Below are 19,948 nucleotides of genomic sequence, written 5' to 3' on the forward strand. Positions count from 1 at the left end.
TTGAGCCAACATCATATAGTCTCATCTAAATTTTCAGTTTCTTTCAGGGTCCTTCAGTCTTCACTGATTTACTGTTAAATATCCCTACTTGATCATTTCTTAAATGGATGTCTTTTAAGTATTCTTGGTTCTCTTCCCTTTTTTAACATTACACTCCACAGTATGAACACAGCAGGGGCCTCCACAATACACAGGCTGACTTAGCTATACAGTTGGTAAACTCTGCAGAAAAATTCACTCAACCTTCTAGTTTTACCCTACACCAAATGGATCAATGGTCTTAGTTTCCCATTTCAGATAATCAAATGCTCGCAGTTTACTCAGTTGTTATAACGGCTATATTTTCTGCCTAAAAAGACCCAAACATTAATTGAACAACTGACTGACTGAATGAATGAATGAATGAATAATAATGATGACTATTGTCTAATTTCTTTCATTCAACAGTAGTTATTCAAGTTTCTCAAACTTCTATTTCTTCTTCGCAAACAATACCAGACTCCTTCCTGTCCAATATGTACAAGAAGCTAACTTAGCATTTTTTGACACAAAATAACACTTACCTGACTGAGAGAAGAGACAGAGCTCTCATGACCATGGTTCTGGCCAGAAGAACCTGAGCAGCAGCCGTCACTCTCCTTAAAGCAACCACCCGGTCATGAGGATTTGCTAAGGCAGCTGCCTGTTCACCCAGTGTTATTCTCCCAGAGGAACTCTTTTCTACAGAGCCATGGCAACCTGAAAAACATAAGATTTTGCTCAGTTTTCAAGAAGGTAAGGAAAAAAATAGCCAAACTACTGAAAAATTTTCCCTAGGTAGCTAGGTTCTAGGCTTCTAGGAAATAAAGCAAATCAATGTATTTTGCTCATCCATAAAACTGTTATAAAGAAGATGGTTTGAGAGAAACAGATATTTCTAAGTCAATAATTTATTATAGGAAAAATATGATTCTTAAATTTTTTGGTTTTATTTTTGCTCATGTATCACTTCCACTGATATTAACATATAGAAAAAATATAGTTTTAAAAATATGCTTTGAGTACATATTCACCCAAATTAAAAAATACTACAAAATAGTTTTTGTTTCCAGGTTTCTCTTAACACAAAGTTAAAAAAAAAAACAACTTTGCATTTTATAAATTCTTTTTATCATTTGAATATTTTATAAAAACAAAAGAATCAGAAGTTAGTATTACATTATACCTTCAAAACATTAAACACCTGGCTAAAGATAGTTGATGGGATAGAAAATATTGAACTCATTATTATTAACCTCTGCCTTATTATTTACTTTTCTAAGAAGCAAATTAATACAGACTCTATAAAATCCATGCCAATCAGCATTCCAAGTTTACCTATTTGCATCAGAGTCTCTTCCATACTGTTGGTTGCTGTTACCATTGCTACTGATGCTCCTAATGGATCACTGTCAGGGAACTGAACTGGTTCTGGTACAATGCGGCGGTCGTTTAAACCAAGAGGGCCAGCAAGTAATTCAAACTCTTCTTCACCTGTTAGCTTTTCATCTTCATCAACATCCAACATGTCCCAGTCTTCTGGAATTTATAAAGAAAGAAATGGATGGTATGTAAATATAAACACGACACAACCCTGCTGGCAATGGTTATTGTGAGATAGGTCTAAGATGCAGATGGACTGAAAGCCTAGTCAGTGCCTACAAAATAAAATATAGCACCATCTCCTGGTGATCCAACTAAACTGCACTCTGGAGGAACAGTGGGACTAAGGGAAAGGGAGTGAGAGCAAATCCATTTAAACCAATAGCCCATGCTACAGTTGGTAATGGAGGTTTCAACTAATAAAAAATATTGTTATGGGGCCAACAAAGAGTAACTGACCCTGTCCACAATCATTAGGAAATGAGTTATTCCAAATCAATGAATGCTCCAGATAAACTGATGCTCACTTCTTTAGTTTTTACTTTCCACAATTAGGATGAAAATTTAAAATGTATTAATACTTCATACTTAACCTACTTTGAAAAAATATACATGCCACACAGAAATTAACATCCTGTGGGAAAATATTAGAACCCAGGTCTTTTTCCCTTGACTTTTAAAACTAGGGCTATTGCTATCATACTATCTTGAACTTTTGGGGGGAATTTAAGTTAACATGTACGTAAATACAGAGAAACATACGAAGGTTAAGTTTTAGTAACAGATGTTAAGTAGAAGGTATATACAAAAATACATGTGAAATAAAGAGGTTCTCAAAACAACTACCTTCATACACACTGTCCTGCTTGCCAATAAGATCTGGAGCTTGTCCTTTGTACCTGCACCAAACACAAAGAACATTGTGCTTTCATATAAAACAATTATTACTCCAAAGCGCACATTATGTCATTAGGACATTTTAAAGGTCATTAATAAAGCAACACAAAATAAAAAAGTAAGTTTCATGTTATGGAAAGTGAAAGTGTTAGTTGCTCAGTCATGTCCGACTCTTTACAACCTCATAGACTGTAGCCCACCAGGCTCCTCTGTCCATGGGATTCTCCAGGCAAGAATACTGGAGTGGGTTGCCATTTCCTCCTCTAGGGGATCTTCCCAACTGAGGGATCGAAACTGGGTCTCCTGTGTCTCCTGCATTGGCAGGTGGGTTCTTTACCACTAGGCGCCACCTGGGAAGTCCCTTCATGTTACGGGCTAATGTAATAAAAACCACTGGTATGTAGGTGTTTACAAAATCAGTGACTATTTTATCAAATAACTGTGGAGGTTTCTGAGTGACCAACATAAATCTTTTTTTCCCCCCAATTTATTTATTAATGAGCAAAAACCTTATTCATTAGCTATTAATTGCTATTTAGGAATATAAAGAAGTAATATTTTCATGGAAGCTCATTTAATCTAAATAGTCTATTTTTTTAATCAAGAAAAAAGATCTTAATCAAGATGTCAAAAATATGGTGAAAAAAAAACAAAGGAAAAAGAGGAACATAAGCCTCCTGAAGGTTAAAGCAAAGGTCCCACTCATAATTTGTTAACAAATTTAAGATTAATATAGTCAAACTCCAGTGAAGGACCTGAGACCATACCACTGTTCCCAGACTATAGACTGCCACCTCTGGCAGGAACTTGAATTCTTCCACTTCCCTCATCCCTGTATCTAAATTCAGCAATCACAGGACTTTATAAAGGAAAAAAGTAAAGTGAAATTGAAGTCGCTCAGTCGTGTCCGACTCTGTGCAACCCCGTGGACTGTAACCCACCAGGCTCCTCCATCCATGGGATTCTCCAGACAACGGTACTGGAGTGGTTTGCCATTTCAGGTAATTCTTCACATGAAGAAAACTACAATCCCCATGTCTTAACGAGAGATACTTTTATATACTTCAGTCAGAGCATCTGGATATCTACACAACTTCAAGGTACCTTTCAGAACTTGTTGCCTTGGATTTGGTCTTCAGGGCTAAGTACTTTTCCCTGCAGCTGCCACATAGCAGGTAGTATGGATTTCCACTCCCACATTCACCACCGAACCAGCCATCCACATAGGAGCCGTTGCTGCGATAGCCCTGGCGGTTTGCGCTCCGCCCGCAGCCTGGGTGATTTCTCTTCATGTGCTGATTGAAGTTGACGACACTGCATTCACACAGCTCACACACCACCACTTCTTCCCTGTCTTCAGACTCACAAACATGCTGCACAAAATGATTTCATATCACATGATTAGTCAAATTAACATATAATTAAGAGGTAAGTAGATCATTTATACTAAACTACTTGTTTACATATGCTGGAATATTTGCAAGATGTTCATCAAAGCTATAACAAATCAAAATTCAGATCACATGGTCTGAAGGTGTTCTTTGCCCCTTCCTCACACTAAGTGACAATAAAAGTAACTGACCATACTACTGAGAAAAAAATTATTAATACAAACAATCTGCCTCATCTCAATGATTTAAAATCCCTCCAATGAAAACTTTGATCATAACATGCGTATCTATTTTCTGAATCTCTAAGAAGTCATTTAGATTAATTTATCTTATTAACTTAATATATGATTTTCCCTATAAAACTTATACTTGTGAACTTCTCAGTTTCCCTGCTACAAAAAGTATAATGCTAAACAGTGTAAACATACAAACCCACCATGTACCCTGCCCTTTGATGGACGTATTTACAAGATCTAGGTGGCACTGGCTCCTAGAATGAGGCATTGCAGTGATTAAATAGAACCTATGAAGGAGAAGAGCATGCATTCAACAGCAAGATAAGCACAGCAGCCATGTTAAATACCCAGCAGAGTTGATTGGGACCTGATGCTTATTTGTAATCTCTTTGATATTAGAATCAAATGATCACAATATGGCTCTATTCATCTAGTCTGGGGAGAGAAGCAATAAAATCGCACAGAGAAAGCAACAAGAGAGACTTTTTCTTATTAGTTTGTAGGTATCAAAGTAACCTCAAGTGTTAGAGCCCCAAACTTTAGGATGAGATGTCAGACTTTTCAGAGTGTTACAACTCTAGGCAAGGCTGTTATTAGTAAGCTGTATGAACAGGAGGGCAGGAAAATAAGTCAGAGCAGCCCCCGCTGCAGTCACACACACCCAGGTAGGCCAATCCAGTACCTCTGGGATCCACATTCCCAGAATATCATTGTCACTGGTCAGGTCTTGTCCAAACATAGCTTCCATCGCTTCATCATCAAGATCAATTTCCAATTCCTCATCTAAATTAAAGTCATACAACGCCCCTGGGTCTTGTTGCAAAGATATTCCTTCTCTCCGACTTTGATTCCTGTGGGCCTGCACAGAGCGGTATAACCCCGCTCAGAACAAAACAAGAAAGGCATTTTATTTGCATGTATAAAATAATTCTGAATATTTTGCCAGTTCTTAACTGCCGTACAACGCAGGTAAGAGCCTATCTCAGCTGACTTACTGGACTCCAGATCATAAACATAAAACTTTACCTATCATATGTGCTTCTTCTTCTGTGAAATGGGGATAATAGCATTCATACCTTGCACAGTTGCTGATAGGTTTAAATAAGATAGTCCGTGTAAAATATTTTATAAAGTTTGTTATACAGAAGAACACTCAGTAAATGTGGGCTGTCATTATCCTTTCAGTTTTTTAAAATCAGTCCCTTTCACTATATATTAAATATACATCCTATATGTTCTAGGACAGTCTCAATGACTGTTCCTATAAACTACTGAATCATTATTTATGTTTTAAGAATTCAAGGATTAAACTCTGCTTTGACAAAAAACATATTCTAGATTTCAGTTTGGAAAATATATTCCCTATAACTTACATTTCATATGCCAATAACATAATCCTCAAAATATTTACTAATGTAACGAAAAAATACTTCTTTGCTTATCCAGGGCCTTACCTAGTAGTGAAGCCCTGAAGTCCACAAAGTACATCAGAAAAACCAGTGCCTACTTGGCACAGATCTCTTTCTAGTTCCTTCTCACCTGTGATATCTTAAACATGTATCTTCACTTCTTAAATTATGTTTCTTGAGGGTAGAGAGAACATTTATGAAATTTCTCAATATCTGCAAGTGACTACTATAGCCTTCTGCATCCAGAGGGAACTTAAAAACAAATTTATGAATGTATGCTGTGATTTAAATTAAATAAAATTATATAAATGCATAGAAAGTAATATGCAAATAGTTGCTCTTTGAATGTGGAGGTACTGAATATTTAATATTATTAATCTACATCTTCTTTAATGTTGCTTATACATTGACTTTAAAATATAAACAAACTATATAATACTTTCATAAAGAGAAGGATATGAAACATATACTTACCTGCTCTTGCTAGCAATGTTCGAGCAGCTAAATCAAACTTGTGCCTTCTTGTTACTGCTGAGCGACCCCTAGCCGGCGGTCCACTTCCAGAAGCTGCATTCTCTGCATGATCCAGATTATCAGCACTAAAAGTGCAAATTTGAAAGCAATGCACATTTTAAAAAATCATCATGAACAGAAAACACAGGTACTAACTTGCTTGCAGTACATTTTCCTCCAAGTATTATCAAGAACAGTATGTTTATGATAAAATTTTGAAATATATCTTTTGTGCTTGGCAAAGTTCCTAAGTTATTAATGTCATATTGCTCTGAGCAGTAATGTTATCTGATTTTGAAATACACCAACCATGAAATTATGCTTAATACAAGTTTAAATTCAAATGAGGTCAATAGCCTTAACTAAATCTTAAATGATTATATACTGAAAATCTGAAATGACTGGGAATCCTTGCCTTGGAACAACAGATATTTCAAAATAAGTTACGGAAATATTCACTGAGCTTGTCAGAAAAAGCCTGAAGATTAATATAAGATACAAGCCCCAATATGACTTCATGAACTAAAATGAAATGAAGATTTAAAGTCACAAGAAGTGCTGAATGAGGAGCATTTTAGAAAGAATTACAGAATACTTTATTACATTTTTTTTAATTGCATGATAATTGCTTTACAATGTTATGTTGGTTTCTACATTTCTTTTTAGGCTAGGCATTATTACAGAAGTTGTTTTGCAACTTTAAAAAAGGGTGCATTGCATTGGATATTAAAAACTAAAGGTGAGATGAAAATATAAACCTATATTAAGAGACACAAAGATTTCTACTGAATCCATTTCTATTGAATGCATTAAATCAATTATATAAAAATGAACATTCTAGTTATTTAACATAATAACATTATTTTACCAACATGTTTATTTTATTTCAGAATAAACATTTTAGTTTTTAGTTGTTCTTTTCAGCAACTTTATATTAAAATTATTTCCTTATTTTCATAAAAATATCATTCAAGTCAAAACCTGTCATGTCATTTTCACCCTTCACAGAAACATAAACTTGTAACTGAAATGTCCATCTTTTCATATATCTCTACTTAACAACCTTATACATTGGAAGCACCTATGAAGGGACATAAGTGGGGCTCTTGAGGCACCATTTATACCACATGGAACAGGAATATGGAAATTGGAATTTCACCTTTCACTAAAGCCTTCCTCCATTTCAGCAGCATCAGCTGACGGTATGTCTCCTGGTGACTGCAAATAACAGGGATCATTTGACTTCCCACCACTGCCTGCAACTGCTGCTCCATGCCTTGAGTCTGCTGTGCTGCCTGACTGGGGCTCTTCCTCATCCTCATGCCCAGGGTGCTCTATCATCCACATGGCAAGGACGGTGATGTTCTGGGCATCAGCCTCGCCTCGAGCACCTGAACGGGTGGAAAAAAGGTCTAATATTGACTTCGGGCAAAATAATTATTCCTGCTATCAGTTTAAGAGTGCTTGCTATGATGCAACTGTAATTAAATCTTGTATTAAAAATCTTATCAAGCTTTATGGCCTCTTAAAAAACATATCACCCTTAATAAAGATCATGTTTCTCATATCTGCATATATTGATACTTGAAAAGTTACAGTACCTGTGGCTTCCATGGCTTTCGCAATCTGCCGGAGAGAGAACCCCATTTCTAACAAGGGTACTGCAATCGCTGGAGGAGGAGGAGAAGTTGAAAGTCTACTGCTTGGGTCTGACAAGGCTGAAACAAAAGAAACAGAGGTAAAGTCCTAAATATCACTATATACCACGAGTAAAAAGTGTTCCTTTAGTGACCATAATTCCCAATTTTCTTAATACTGTCTAAATTTAATGAAATGTTAAAGAATTCACTAATTGAATGTGATTAAGGTTTTTCTTAAAGATAAACCAGCTATTATGAAATAAACTTGCTGAAAACAATGGTTAATATTTTCTTTTTTAAAAGTTTCCTATTTACAAAAAGTTTTTAATTTTACAGAAATTTTACAGAACAGTACAAAAAATTCTTTTACCCTGAACTACTGGAGAATAAGTAAAAGACATAATGTTCCAGCTTCCCTGAATATACTAATACATCACTCCTACAAATAACAACATTCTCCTGCATAACCACAATGCAACTATCTAGTCAGGAAATTCACAATTATCATCTAATCCAGATTCTAGTTTCAAGGAAAGTCCTAATGTTTTTTACAGCAAAGGATCCAATCCAGAATAATCTTTACATTTAATTTTTCATGTCTCTTCAGCCTCTGATATTTAGAAGATTCCAGGCCAGTTACAGGGTAGAAAGTCCCTCAATCTGGTGTCTGCTATTTCCTCATGATTAGATTCAGGTTGTGCTTTTTGCAGGAGTATCACAGAACTGAAGTTGCCTTCTTACTGCATTCTATTAGATGGTCCATGATTTTATTTTGTCTCATTACTGATGATGGAACTTTGATTACTTGAGTTAAGCTGGTATCTGCCAGGTTTCTCCACTGTAAAATTAACTCTTTCTTTTCCTTTGTAATTAATAAGTATTTGTGGAGAAAAAACTATGAGAATATGTAAATATCTGACTCTTCATCAAAGTTTCACTCAGCATTTATTATGTTGGGGCTTCCCTGGTGGCTCAGACTGTAAAGAATCCACCTGCAATGCTAGAGACCCAGGTTTGTTCCCTGGGTCAGGAAGATCCCCTAGAGAAGGGATTGACTACCCACTCCAGTATTCTTGCCTGGAGAATCCCATGGACAGAGGAGCCTGGTGGGCTCAGTCCATGGGGTTGCAGAGTCGGACGAGACTGTGTGACTAACACTTCCACTTTCGTTTATGTTTCAGTTCAGTTCAGTCGCTCAGTCGTGTCCGGCTCTTTGCAACCCCATGAATCGCAGCACGCCAGGCCTCCCTGTCCATCACCAACTCCCAGAGTTCACTCAAACTCATGTCCATTGAGTCGGTGATGTCATCCAGCCATCTCATCCTTTGTGGTCCCCTTCTCCTCCTGCCCCCAATCCCTCCCAGCATCAGGGTCTTTTCCCATGGTCAACTCTTCGCATGAGGTGGCCAAAGTACTGGAGTTTCAGCTTTAGCATCAGTCCTTCCAAAGAACACCCAGGACTGATCTCCTTTAGGATGGACTGGTTGGATCTCCTTGCAGTCCAAGGGACTCTCAAGAGTCTTCTCCAACACCACAGTTCAAAAGCATCAGTTCTTCGGCGCTCAGCTTTCTTCACAGTCCAACTCGTTTATGTTTACTGGCTGAATTAATTATCACTATGATAGCTGACAAATGATGGTATTTTAAAGTCCATCAGTGCTTTCAGATTCATCAGTTGGTACTTCACTCTAAAGCAAAGCTCCTCCTTTTTCATATGGTTATAGATTCTTTTTGCATTCAAGAGTTATTATCTGTTAGTGTAATTATTGTTTTTTTATGTCTTCCAATCTCCCAGATTTGACCAGTGGATGCCCTTCCATTCTAATTTATATGTCCTTCAGGCCTGTGTCCATCATTCTCTGAGTATTTCACCACTTTGTGGCACAAGCCATTCTACACTCATCTCATACTCAGACCTGAAGTGCCACTTCTCTCAGAAGATCAAGGTTTCTTTTAATAGAGAATAGTATTTAGAAGATAGGATTTTGGCCCTAGGCATGTGTACTGCTATTGAAGCATCACTGCTCCAAGGCTCTCTCAGTGGACAGTTGCCAGTGGAGGCCCTCTTCAACTTACATGGCTCTGACACCTAGTGCCAGACTATGAGGACACTTCCTCAACCCACCTGGACTCAAAAAGCTCTATGCCAGGCCACTCCACACACAGAAGTTTTTTTCACCCAAACCTGGCTCTGACAACCCACTCTGGGCTACCATGCCACACACCTCCCTTACCCTGCTGGCATGAATGCCTACCTAGATTGGCCTCACTTAATGGCTTTCGAATTGGATTAGTAAGGAAGAAGGGAAGGAGGGAAGACTATCATTCTTATTTTTGCTTAGAAAAAAAGTCATTACTGCTACAGTGGTGATAGCCCTGATGTATCTGTTGAAGTTCACCTTGCCATGAAAGAGTAACAAAGGCTAGATTTACCCTCACCTTAAGCAACTAAAAAAAAAGACAAAAATTACCAAACAGTCTGCAGATGGATGATAGGCAGTGTGGGATGGTAATCCTCAAAGAAGGGAATCAAATGAGGCAAGGTGTAAAACTGTCTTAGCTTATGGCCTGGAAAAAATTTCCAAACCTGCAGGTCAGGGAAGGTAAATTCAAGCTACACTTAGGGGTCTCTCTGAATGGTGGAGACAAAGTACAGATTCAAAGGTGGCTAGAACTAACAGGGTAGGATACCAGACACCAGGGTAGGATACTCTTTTCATCTGTATGGAAAGAAGAGAGACCTATACAGAGAACTCCAGAAATGTGCAGAGGGTCCTCGTCACCTCAAGCCTTCAGCTGATGCTAATACAACTATCCAAAGCCAGGGAAAGAATCACCCAGAAGCAGCAGGCAGAACAATCCTTAGAGCTCATATAAGGTTGGGAAGCATCTGTGTTACAACAAGCCAGAATGAAAAAAAACTTTGTAATAAGGCATAAAGCACTGGATAGAATACTAAACAAACTGAAGGTTGTCCTGGTCCCACCTAACAAAGCTTAAAAGGAAGTCTTGAAAGAATCCAATTGTTTTCAAGTTACTTAACTGTATTCTAGAACAAAGTTAAAGTACAATTACAAAAGTACAGAATATCCAGCACTCAACTAGGTAAAATTCACAATGTCTGGTATCCAATAAAAAGTTACCAAACATGCAAAGAATCAAGAAAGCACAATTCAAAATGAAGAGATAAATTAGTTACTAGAAACACACCTATAAATGAGAGAATTGATAAATTAAGTACAAGATATTAAAACAGATACCATAAATACAGTTGACGCTCATTTGTAGATTCCGTATCTGCCGATAATTTACTCACTAAAATTGATTTATAACTCCAAAATCAATACTCATGGCACTTTCAGAGTCATTCACATGCACAGGATGACCAAAAGATTCAGTCTCCTGATGCATTTATTTCCAGCTAAGGTCAAACAAGGTGATGCTGTGTATTCTTGTTTCAGTTTTCAGACTATAACAAGTATCCTTTTCATGTCATTTAGTGTACTTTTTTTTTGCATGTTTTGTGCTTTTTGTTGGTGATTTCATTGTTTAAAATAGCCTCCAAGTGTAGCACTGAAATGCTGTCTGGTGTTCCTAAGTGCAAGAAGGCTCCAATGTGCCTTACGGAGAAAATATATGTTAAGCTTCACAAAGGCATGAGTTAATAGTGCTCCTAGCCATGAGTTCAATGCTAATGAATCAATAATACATTATATTAAATATAGTGTCTTTAAATTGAAACACACATAAAATAAGATTGTATTTTGATCAGTTGACAGAGTGTGATCAGAAGCTCGCAGAAAACTAGCCCTGTATTTTCACCAGGAATAGTGGTTCCGTTTTTGCTAATTCTGTGTTCACAGAACATAACTGTTCTAATAATGAGAACTGTTATTGCATGTATTCCATAAGGCAGAGGAAAGACTGAGTATGTTAAACAGACATGGAAAATTAAAAAAAAAATACACAAAAACTTCTAGAAAACTACAATATGAAGGGAAAAACACACGGAATTTCCCAAGACCTCTGGGTGCTTCCCTGGTGGCTCATATGGTAAAGAATCTGCCTGCAATGCAGGTGACCCTGGGTTCAATCCCTGGGTCAGAAAAATACCCTGGAGAAGGGAATGGCTACCCACTCCAGGATTCTTGCCTGGAGAATTCTTGCCATGGGCTACAGTCCACAGGGCTGCAAAGAGTCGACATGACTGAGCAACTAACACTCACAATTTCTCTATAAAAAAGGCATAATTCAATCTACAGCTTTAAAACAGAGAAGACAGCTCAGTTTGATGAGGAAGATTCCCTTTAATTAAAAGCACTGTTTTACCAGAAAGAGACTCAAAGACTTAGAAAATGACCTTACAGTTGCCAAGAGGAAGGGACAAGTTAGAAAGTTTGGGATGTCACGTACACACTGCTATATTTAAAATGGATAACTAACTTGGAGGACAAGATGGCAGAGGAGCAGGTGGACGTGGAGTACATCCCTCTCCACAGATACATCAGGAATATACCTTCAGACATAGAAGAGCATGCAGAACACCAGCTGAAAACAGATGGGAGTACCTGACCAGCTGAAAAGAATATATAGAACCACGCAAAACTCAGTAGGTTGAAGGAACTAGGGGGGAAAACAGGAGTGTTAGTAGGACTGGACCTGCCCTCAGTGGGCTGGGAGACTGAAGCAGGGGTCCCATCCCCACATCGGGGCAACTGTCTGAGTCAGAGAAGAAACATCTAAGGCTGAGAGTGAAACAGCTCATCTGTGGCAGCCTAAATGGAATGAGAATCAGACAGTCCTTGCAGCAGCCATACATAACCAGGACAGAGATGCAGGTACCCTGGAAGGCATGGAGGGTGGGAGCTGGAGTTTAGGGATTGTGGAGGAATGCCAGGGTGAGGGCTGCTATTGACTGTGGAGAGACAGATCAAGGGGAGGTGAGGGAGGAGATTGTGGTAGGAATTGCCTGTGGAGCAAAGCTGGGCAGCCATGGAAGCAAGGCGATACTGCTGAGTCACGTGTAGGGGATGGAGCCATCACCATAGCCTCTTTCCCCCTTCACGCCAGCATGGGCAGCTGAACAACAGAAAGCTTGGCCCATTAAACGCCTGATGCACTGAACTACAGAGTAGGACCCCACCCAGCATGCCCCTTTAAGTGCTTGACGTGCTGATCTACAGAGTAGGACCTCAGTCAGAAAGAGAAAGAGAAATATCATATTCTGATGCATATATATGGAATCTAGAAAAATGGTACTGAAGAATTTGTTCACAGGGCAGCAATGGAGAAACACACATAGAGAATAGACTTATGGACATGGGGAGAAGGGAGGACAGGATGAGAAGTATGGCAAGAGTAACATGGAAACTTACATTACCATATGTAAAACAGAGAGCCAATGGGAATTTGCTGTGTGGCTCAGGAAACTCAAACAGGGGCTCTGTATCAACCTAGAGGGGTGGGAAGGCGAGGGAGATGGGGGGGAGCTTCAAAAAGGGAGGGGATATATATATACCTATGGGTGCTTCATGTTAACGTTTGCAGAAAACAACAAAATTCTGTAAAGCAATTATCCTTCAATAAAAAAATCAATTAAAAAAAAAAGGATAACCAACAAGGATCTACTGTATAGTACATGGAACTCTGCTCAATGCTATGTGGCAGCCTGGATGGGAAAGGGGTTCGGGGGAGAATGGATACATGTATATGTATGGCTGAGTCTCTTCATTGTTCACCTGAAACTACCACAACATTGTTAATCAGCTATACCCCAATACAAAACAAAAAGTTAAAAACCACTGTTTTAGTGACGACAAAACACAATGCCCACATAATCAAGTCCCACCCACATGGAATGCCAAGGTCTGGGTGTCAAAGTGCATGACAGCACACACACCTGTGCGGTTGGTTGGCCTTGCTGACTGGGAATCAGGAGAAGTTAAGCTTTGCCTTCTTCCTACTTCATCAGAAGGAGAGGTTGGTAACGATGATATTGGAGGAGTCTGTGCACGACGTGTGGGAAGCACAGTGGTAGTTGGGTAACTAGAGAACATTTGCCTTTAAGGAAACAATAATGGTTAGCATAGAAATCCAATTAGAAAATAATATATACATAACAATCTCCTTATAGAAATATGCAACCTGGAAAAACTACACAAGTTGGCTACAGTTTAACTGGGGAGAGGGAAGATAGACTCTGCAGTTTTAAAAATCATTATCTCAAAGGATGCTTTTACTATAAAAGTAGTAATACCTTTTCATTTGTTCAAGCAAAATGAAAGTGATATGACAAGTAGGGAGAATACAGAAATCAGCAAAATAGATTTAAAAAAAATCTCTGCCTTCGTGGAGCTTTCCTTTAATTACAATACCAAGATGACAGGGGTATTTTGGTAGGCATATTATAGTTAGACAATAAAGAAGACTTTTAAAGATAGATAACTTACAGTTACTTCAGATATATACATTTACTAGTAGCCATGAAAGTAGTCACATGGATTCAAAGTAATAGTCTATAGGTAAGTTATGGAAACAAAAGGTAAGTGCCTAGTCACACAACACAAATGAAAAACAGTATATGAATGTCAGCAGTGTAGAGAGGTAAAAGTACAGGAGAAGTAACCCCTCTCAGACTAAGAAGGCAGACACTAGCTAAAGAATAAAGTCCAGGAAGATCCTCACTGACTGACTGCTCTTTAGATTTGCCGAACAGAACTAATGACAACTTTTTAAGCACCAAAAAAGCACTGTCAACCCAGTCAAGTAACTGTGATATGATGAGGGCAGTTGTTCTCTGATTTTTCTCATGTTAAATGATGGTGAGCCAGGCGAGACAACTGCAACTCTACTAACACAGTCCCAGCCAATATGAGGTAAATGCAGACTAAAATGAAAGAAGGAGCCACAGGCCTGGTGGGGGCAAGGGAGCATTATTTTACCATGGAATTCCATGCCTATGGAGTTTCAGGGCAACAAAGAGTTACAGTGCTACTGATCCTCTGTTGATGCCTTGAATTCTGTAACTGCCAGAAAGATTAAAACACATATTAAAGTATCCTATCACTCTTCTTTTCCTCCTTTCTCAAATAGAAGTAACTCCTGGAGCTGTGTTACTTAAGAGAGACTAAGAGATAGCCAATGTGTGGGGACTGGCCACTGGTATAGCTACTAGGATTAGCACTCCTTCTGCCTAAAACGAGAACAATAATTCTTATTCTGTGAGATGAAGCTCACTGCATCAGAATCATGGAGACTTAATTCAAACGCAAACTAGGCACCACACTGGACCTACTGAATGTGACTTGCTGGGAGATAGGGTCCCAGAGCTTTAGAAAGCCTCCCAGATGGCTCTTGAGTACAACAAAATTTTACCATCATTACAATAACAACCCCTCTCCTACTCTCTTAAGATGTCAGTCTACACACTGGAAATAATGAGCTGTCAATTAAGGGAAGGGGGGAAAGAAATAAGAAAAAGGGAAAATAATCATTCTGCTTCCCTTAATTTCACTTAAGCCCTAGTTAAAAGAGGTCACAAAACAGTCTCTCTCCAAGAATTTTCACTTAAAGGTTTTCATTTGGAAAAGAAAAAGAAAAAAAAAAAAAAACACAAAGGTTTTCATTTTGTCTAAACCTCTGGCAAACTGAAGCAAAAAAAGAAACAAACATTCTTTGGAATTTACAAGTCCACAAAATAGCATCATAAGACATGCTCTTTCATGTGAAGAGCAGATTTGGTTGATCTTTTCAGAAAGAATAAAAGTACACTTAAAGAATTATGCTTAAAAGGAAAATACCTGAGAAAAGAAAATTATTTTCCTGGAGTTAAGCTCTTTCTTGAGACTCTAATATTCAAAACACAGTATATACTTTTAAAGGAAAAAAATATTCAAAAGCCTAGCCAAAAAAAAAAAAAAAAACCACCACATTATAAGGAGATAAGAGTACTACAGTACCTGATTCTCAGTGGCACTGTTGCTTAGATCTGGGACCACCACTAACTGGCTGTGAGACTTCAAGCAAGTTATTAAACTTCTGAGGGGGCATTTCCAACCTCAGTAAAATGAATTTGACTATATGATCTCAGGTTCCCTCTAGCTCTAGAATGCCTTGCCCTAGTTGGGCACATTCTTCATAAGAAAACCATCATGTGTTTAGAAGCACAGGCATCAATACAGCAGACATTAACGGTCAACTTCCCTACCTGAGAAGACTAAGGGGCATCACCCCTGGGGACTCAGACGCAGGCACCGTTTCTGTGTCAGTGACTGGAGTCGTGGCAGTTGTGGTGTCCTCCAGTGAGCTGCTCATAAAGGAAGTTGTACTTGAGGCTGATGGGCTGGTGGTAACTGGGGTCTGTGCCTGTTGGGCTTGGTCACTTTCCTCAGCTTGTTGATCAATCTCTATAAACCAAGGTTATAGTTAGACAGTAGTAAGGATTGTTTTTTTTTTAAGTGATGAGGAAATGGGAAACTTTTAATTTGGAAAGTTTCTAAGTATATTTCATAAGTATCAATTTCTGTGAAGGATTTACAGAAAAAAATGTTCTTCTATATATACATCCTTATATCCACTATTGTGGGGATTTCCAGGTAGCTCAGTGGTAAAGAATCCACCTGTCAATGCAGAAGATGCAAGAGACCCAGGTTTGATCCCTGGGTCAGGAAGATCCCCTGGAATAGGAAGTGACAACACACTCCAGTATTCGTGCCTGGAAAATTGCATGGACAGAGGAGCCTGATGGGCAATAGTCCATGGTGCCACAAAGACACGACTGAACATACATTCATTACTGTCTCGTTATTATAGCCTCTTTGCTGACATTACTTGGCCGAAAAAGGTCTGTCTAGTCAAAACTATGGCCAGTAGTCATGTAGGGATGTGAGAGTTGGACTATAAAGAAAGCTGAGCACCGAAGAATTGATGCTTTTGAACTGTGGTGTTGGGAGAAGACTCTTGAGAGTCCCATGGACTGCAAGGAGATCCAACCAGTTCATCCTAAAGGAAATCAGTCCTGAGCAGTCATTGCAAGCACTGATGCTGAAGCTGAAGCTCCAATACTTTGGTCACCTGATGCAAAGAACTGACTCATTGGAAAAGATCCTGATGCTGGCAAAGATTGAAGGCAGAAGAAGGGGACAACAGAGGATGAGATGGTTGGATGGCATCACTGACTCAATGGACATGAGTTTGAGCAAGCTCTGGGAGTTGGTGATGGACAGGGAGGCCTGGCATGCCGCAGTCCAAGGGGTCACAAAGACTCAGACACGACTAAGCAACTGAACTGAACTGCTTATAGCCTCTACAGACAATAATGTAACAAGCTCTTGTAATTACTCATTTCTTACTTGAGAGAAGGTACTCTTTCACTTATTCTTGCAAGATTTAACCAGAGGTTCTCTAAGGATCATTAAAACTGTTTCCTTAGCAGTTTGATTTTGATGTCTATCTTTAGTCTTCAAACAACAAAAAAGAAGATATGTAAATACAAGAATAAAAACCTAGACAGAAACTCCCAAGTTCTAAAAAAGGACAATGCCTCACAAAATAAACTACTCTTAAATGTTGTTTTTTTTTTCCCCCCATACGTTAAAATGTCAAAGCACTTGCAATTTTTTCTTATCTCGTAAGGGAACTTACAAATAAACATAATCAAGATAGCTGCTGTTACAAATAGCTAGCTAATTCTCTTTGGTTTGTGAAGTGACCAGCTACTTTTCATAATCATGATCATAACAACTTCTGTTTATATGCACCATACACATCTCTCTGCCTATTTACTATCTATGCTAAAGAAGGAAGAAGGGGAATAAGGGAAAACGAAAAAGCAGAGGAAGTCAGAGGGAAGGAAGGGGAAAAAAAGGAAGCACCATGAAGGTAGGTGACTTTGTTTTGTTCACTGTTGTCTCCCCAAAATCCAGAAGGGTACCTAGCACACTGTAGGTACTCAATAAATATTTACTGAATGAATTTCATTTTTATTTTCAGAACTCTTATTATCCCCAAAGGTGAGGATAAAAGATAAACAAGGATTTTTATACACAATATACAGCCTATGAAAGTAGAACTTTTAGAAAGTCCTTTAAAATATCTCTGAAAGTTATCAAAATAATATATATATATTGAATCAGATCAACAAATACATGAGTACCTTTTGCGGCATGAGTTAAATTTCAGTTTTACAAAATGTAATAATTATTAAGTTTCAATACTTCCATAAGTTAAAAATAAAAAATTATAGGTATAGGCACACCTCAGAGATTTCACTGCAATAAAGCAACTTTTTGATTCCCCAGTGAAGAAAAAATTATGTTTACACTATAGTCTATTGAGTGTGCAAAAGCATTATGTCTAAAAATCAAAACCAATGTACATACCTTAACTAAAAAATACTTCATTGTTAAAAAATGCTACCCATCATCTAAGCCTTCAGCAAATCACAGTAGCAACATCAAAGATCACTGATCACAGATCACCATAAGAAATACAATAATGATGAAAAAGTCTGAAATGCTGTGAAAATTACCAAAATGTGACAGAGACACAAAGCAAGCAAATGCTGTGGAAAATGGCACTGAAAGACTTGCCTAACCCGGAGTTGCCACAAATCTTCAATGTGTAAAAAATGCAGAATCTGCAGAGTGCAATAAAAAGAAGTATGCCTGTAGACAGATGCTTATTAATATAAAGAAGCAGAAAGGAACTGTCTGCCTTGCAAAGGAAAAAACACTCTGAAAACTTTTTGGCCAAAAAAATTTATAAATCACTTACAGAATATATCACTTCTGACAATTATGAGTAACTTCAACAGCACAAAGCAAAAATTTTTTGAAAATCAGATAACTTACCTTGCTTAATTTTGCCCCCAAATTGGTCTTCCAAAAGCCCATGGACCACTAATTTATAGATCATGGCTTGAGCTCGTTCCAGATCTGCTAATCCCAGTGCTCTCTTTATGGGTGACCGCATGACCGCTCGCTTCACCATGTGGCGCATCAAAAACTGAAGGGCTGCACGCATCTCCACGTCTTCATGAACAACTGGAGAGCTTGCACAGTCTGAGTTGTGGCCATTTTCAGCCAGAACTTTTGGTATCAGCAACAGTTCAGCATATTTACTACAGCCAAGAAGAGCACTGAGTGACTTCATAGCACCGAGGTAGAGATAGGACAGCTGGACTGCTCTGATTTCTGACTGGGCTATGTCATGGTTTTTGGACATGTGTTCATGATTTTTTCTTTTTCCTTCTGTTATCTGATGTTGGGATTCCACACCTGGCACTGCTGAATCTAAAGAAAATGAAGCTATTTCGTTTTCTGATTTGGAGCTTGTGGTACCCTTAACATCATCAGATGTTAAGCCCGTTCGTGTGTCCAAAGCAGATTCACTCTCAATTTTCTGTTCAACATCCCCTTTCTCCTCAGATTCATGTCGGTGTTTCTTTTCATGTCGCTTCGTGCTCTGTTTGCCCATGTCTTCATGAATGCCAGTCAGATATGTGAGGTCCAGCAACACAGAAGCTGTCAGGCCTCGAAATCGTGCCACGTCAAAAGGAAGTGGTTCACAGGGTTCCAGATTATACAATGGAGTATCACTAGGCGACCAAAAAGTTGGGAAGCTTTAATAAAGATCAGAATGACACAGGAAGAAGCAAGTGAGGGATAGACGAGAGGAAGGTATAGAAAATAATGTAGACAAAATAAGATGTATCAAAACAGAGAATAAACTACACAAACTAGAGAACTCATTACAAACAGAAAAATGAATCCATTATGAGAAAAATGGGGAGATGTGATGTTAAACGCAAAAGCAATGAGATGTTCCTGTGCCTTCAAATATGAATATTCATTATTATATGACCTAAGCCAGGGACTAGCAAAATTTCTATAAAGAGCCAAATAGTAAATATCTTAGGACTTGAAGGCCACATAGTCTCTGCTGCAACTTTTCAACCCTGACATCATTGTGTGAAAGCAGTCACTGATATACCTGAATGAACGCTTGTGGCTATTTAAATTTAACAGGAGCTGGGCCAGGTGTGGTTTGCCAATCCCTAATGTAAGCTATTCAGAAAGTTTGTACAATAAATCTAGCTTATTATATGGGTAATGGCCATTTAAAACCTATTTCAGATTAAGACTTTGTTTCATTCAGAAAAATTACCTTGTAGTCTTCAATAATTGCTTTCAATTTAGTTTAAGCAAAAAGATGACTACATATTTCCTAATACCCAGCAAGAATTCCCAAAAGTTTCAACATGCTATAACCATTAATAAAGAACTGGAATAGAAAGCTTTAGCAAGTATACAAAGTTTGGTGGCATACATTTGTTCTAATAATCTAAATTTTGGTTCCAGCTTAATCTACTCTTATTTTCTCTTTGGGTCATTTTTCTTATTAATATGTGTTTTAATTTAATCATTTTGCTTTATTGTTTGCATCTTAGTAAGGCAATGGCA

The 19,948-nt window shown here is 38.2% G+C and overlaps 1 protein-coding gene across 39 annotated transcripts in view; it reads right to left on the reverse strand.

The window, feature by feature from the left end:
- The window catches only part of HERC1 (HECT and RLD domain containing E3 ubiquitin protein ligase family member 1), a 214,403-nt gene that overhangs the window by 48,426 nt on the left and 146,029 nt on the right, over window positions 1-19,948 (reverse strand). For 26 of the 39 annotated variants that reach the window (XM_086321411.1, XM_086321393.1, XM_086321414.1 and 23 more), the window contains 11 exons: window positions 18,338-19,107; window positions 15,694-15,892; window positions 13,387-13,547; window positions 7,449-7,565; window positions 7,007-7,238; window positions 5,809-5,933; window positions 4,587-4,807; window positions 3,399-3,671; window positions 2,248-2,296; window positions 1,357-1,557; window positions 564-738 (listed from right to left, as the gene is read on the reverse strand). In XM_086321411.1, the coding sequence (XP_086177537.1) occupies window positions 564-738; window positions 1,357-1,557; window positions 2,248-2,296; window positions 3,399-3,671; window positions 4,587-4,807; window positions 5,809-5,933; window positions 7,007-7,238; window positions 7,449-7,565; window positions 13,387-13,547; window positions 15,694-15,892; window positions 18,338-19,107 (2,523 nt within the window). The remainder of the gene's footprint in view (window positions 1-563; window positions 739-1,356; window positions 1,558-2,247; window positions 2,297-3,398; window positions 3,672-4,586; window positions 4,808-5,808; window positions 5,934-7,006; window positions 7,239-7,448; window positions 7,566-13,386; window positions 13,548-15,693; window positions 15,893-18,337; window positions 19,108-19,948) is intronic. The other 13 variants (XM_086321423.1, XM_086321422.1, XM_086321421.1 and 10 more) reach the window with 3 other exon arrangements.

The sequence above is a fragment of the Bos grunniens genome, chromosome 10, assembly GCF_055505025.1.
Source record: "Bos grunniens cultivar Pamir isolate PY7600 chromosome 10, Bosgru_T2T1.0, whole genome shotgun sequence".
NCBI classification, from domain to species: domain Eukaryota; kingdom Metazoa; phylum Chordata; class Mammalia; order Artiodactyla; family Bovidae; genus Bos; species Bos grunniens.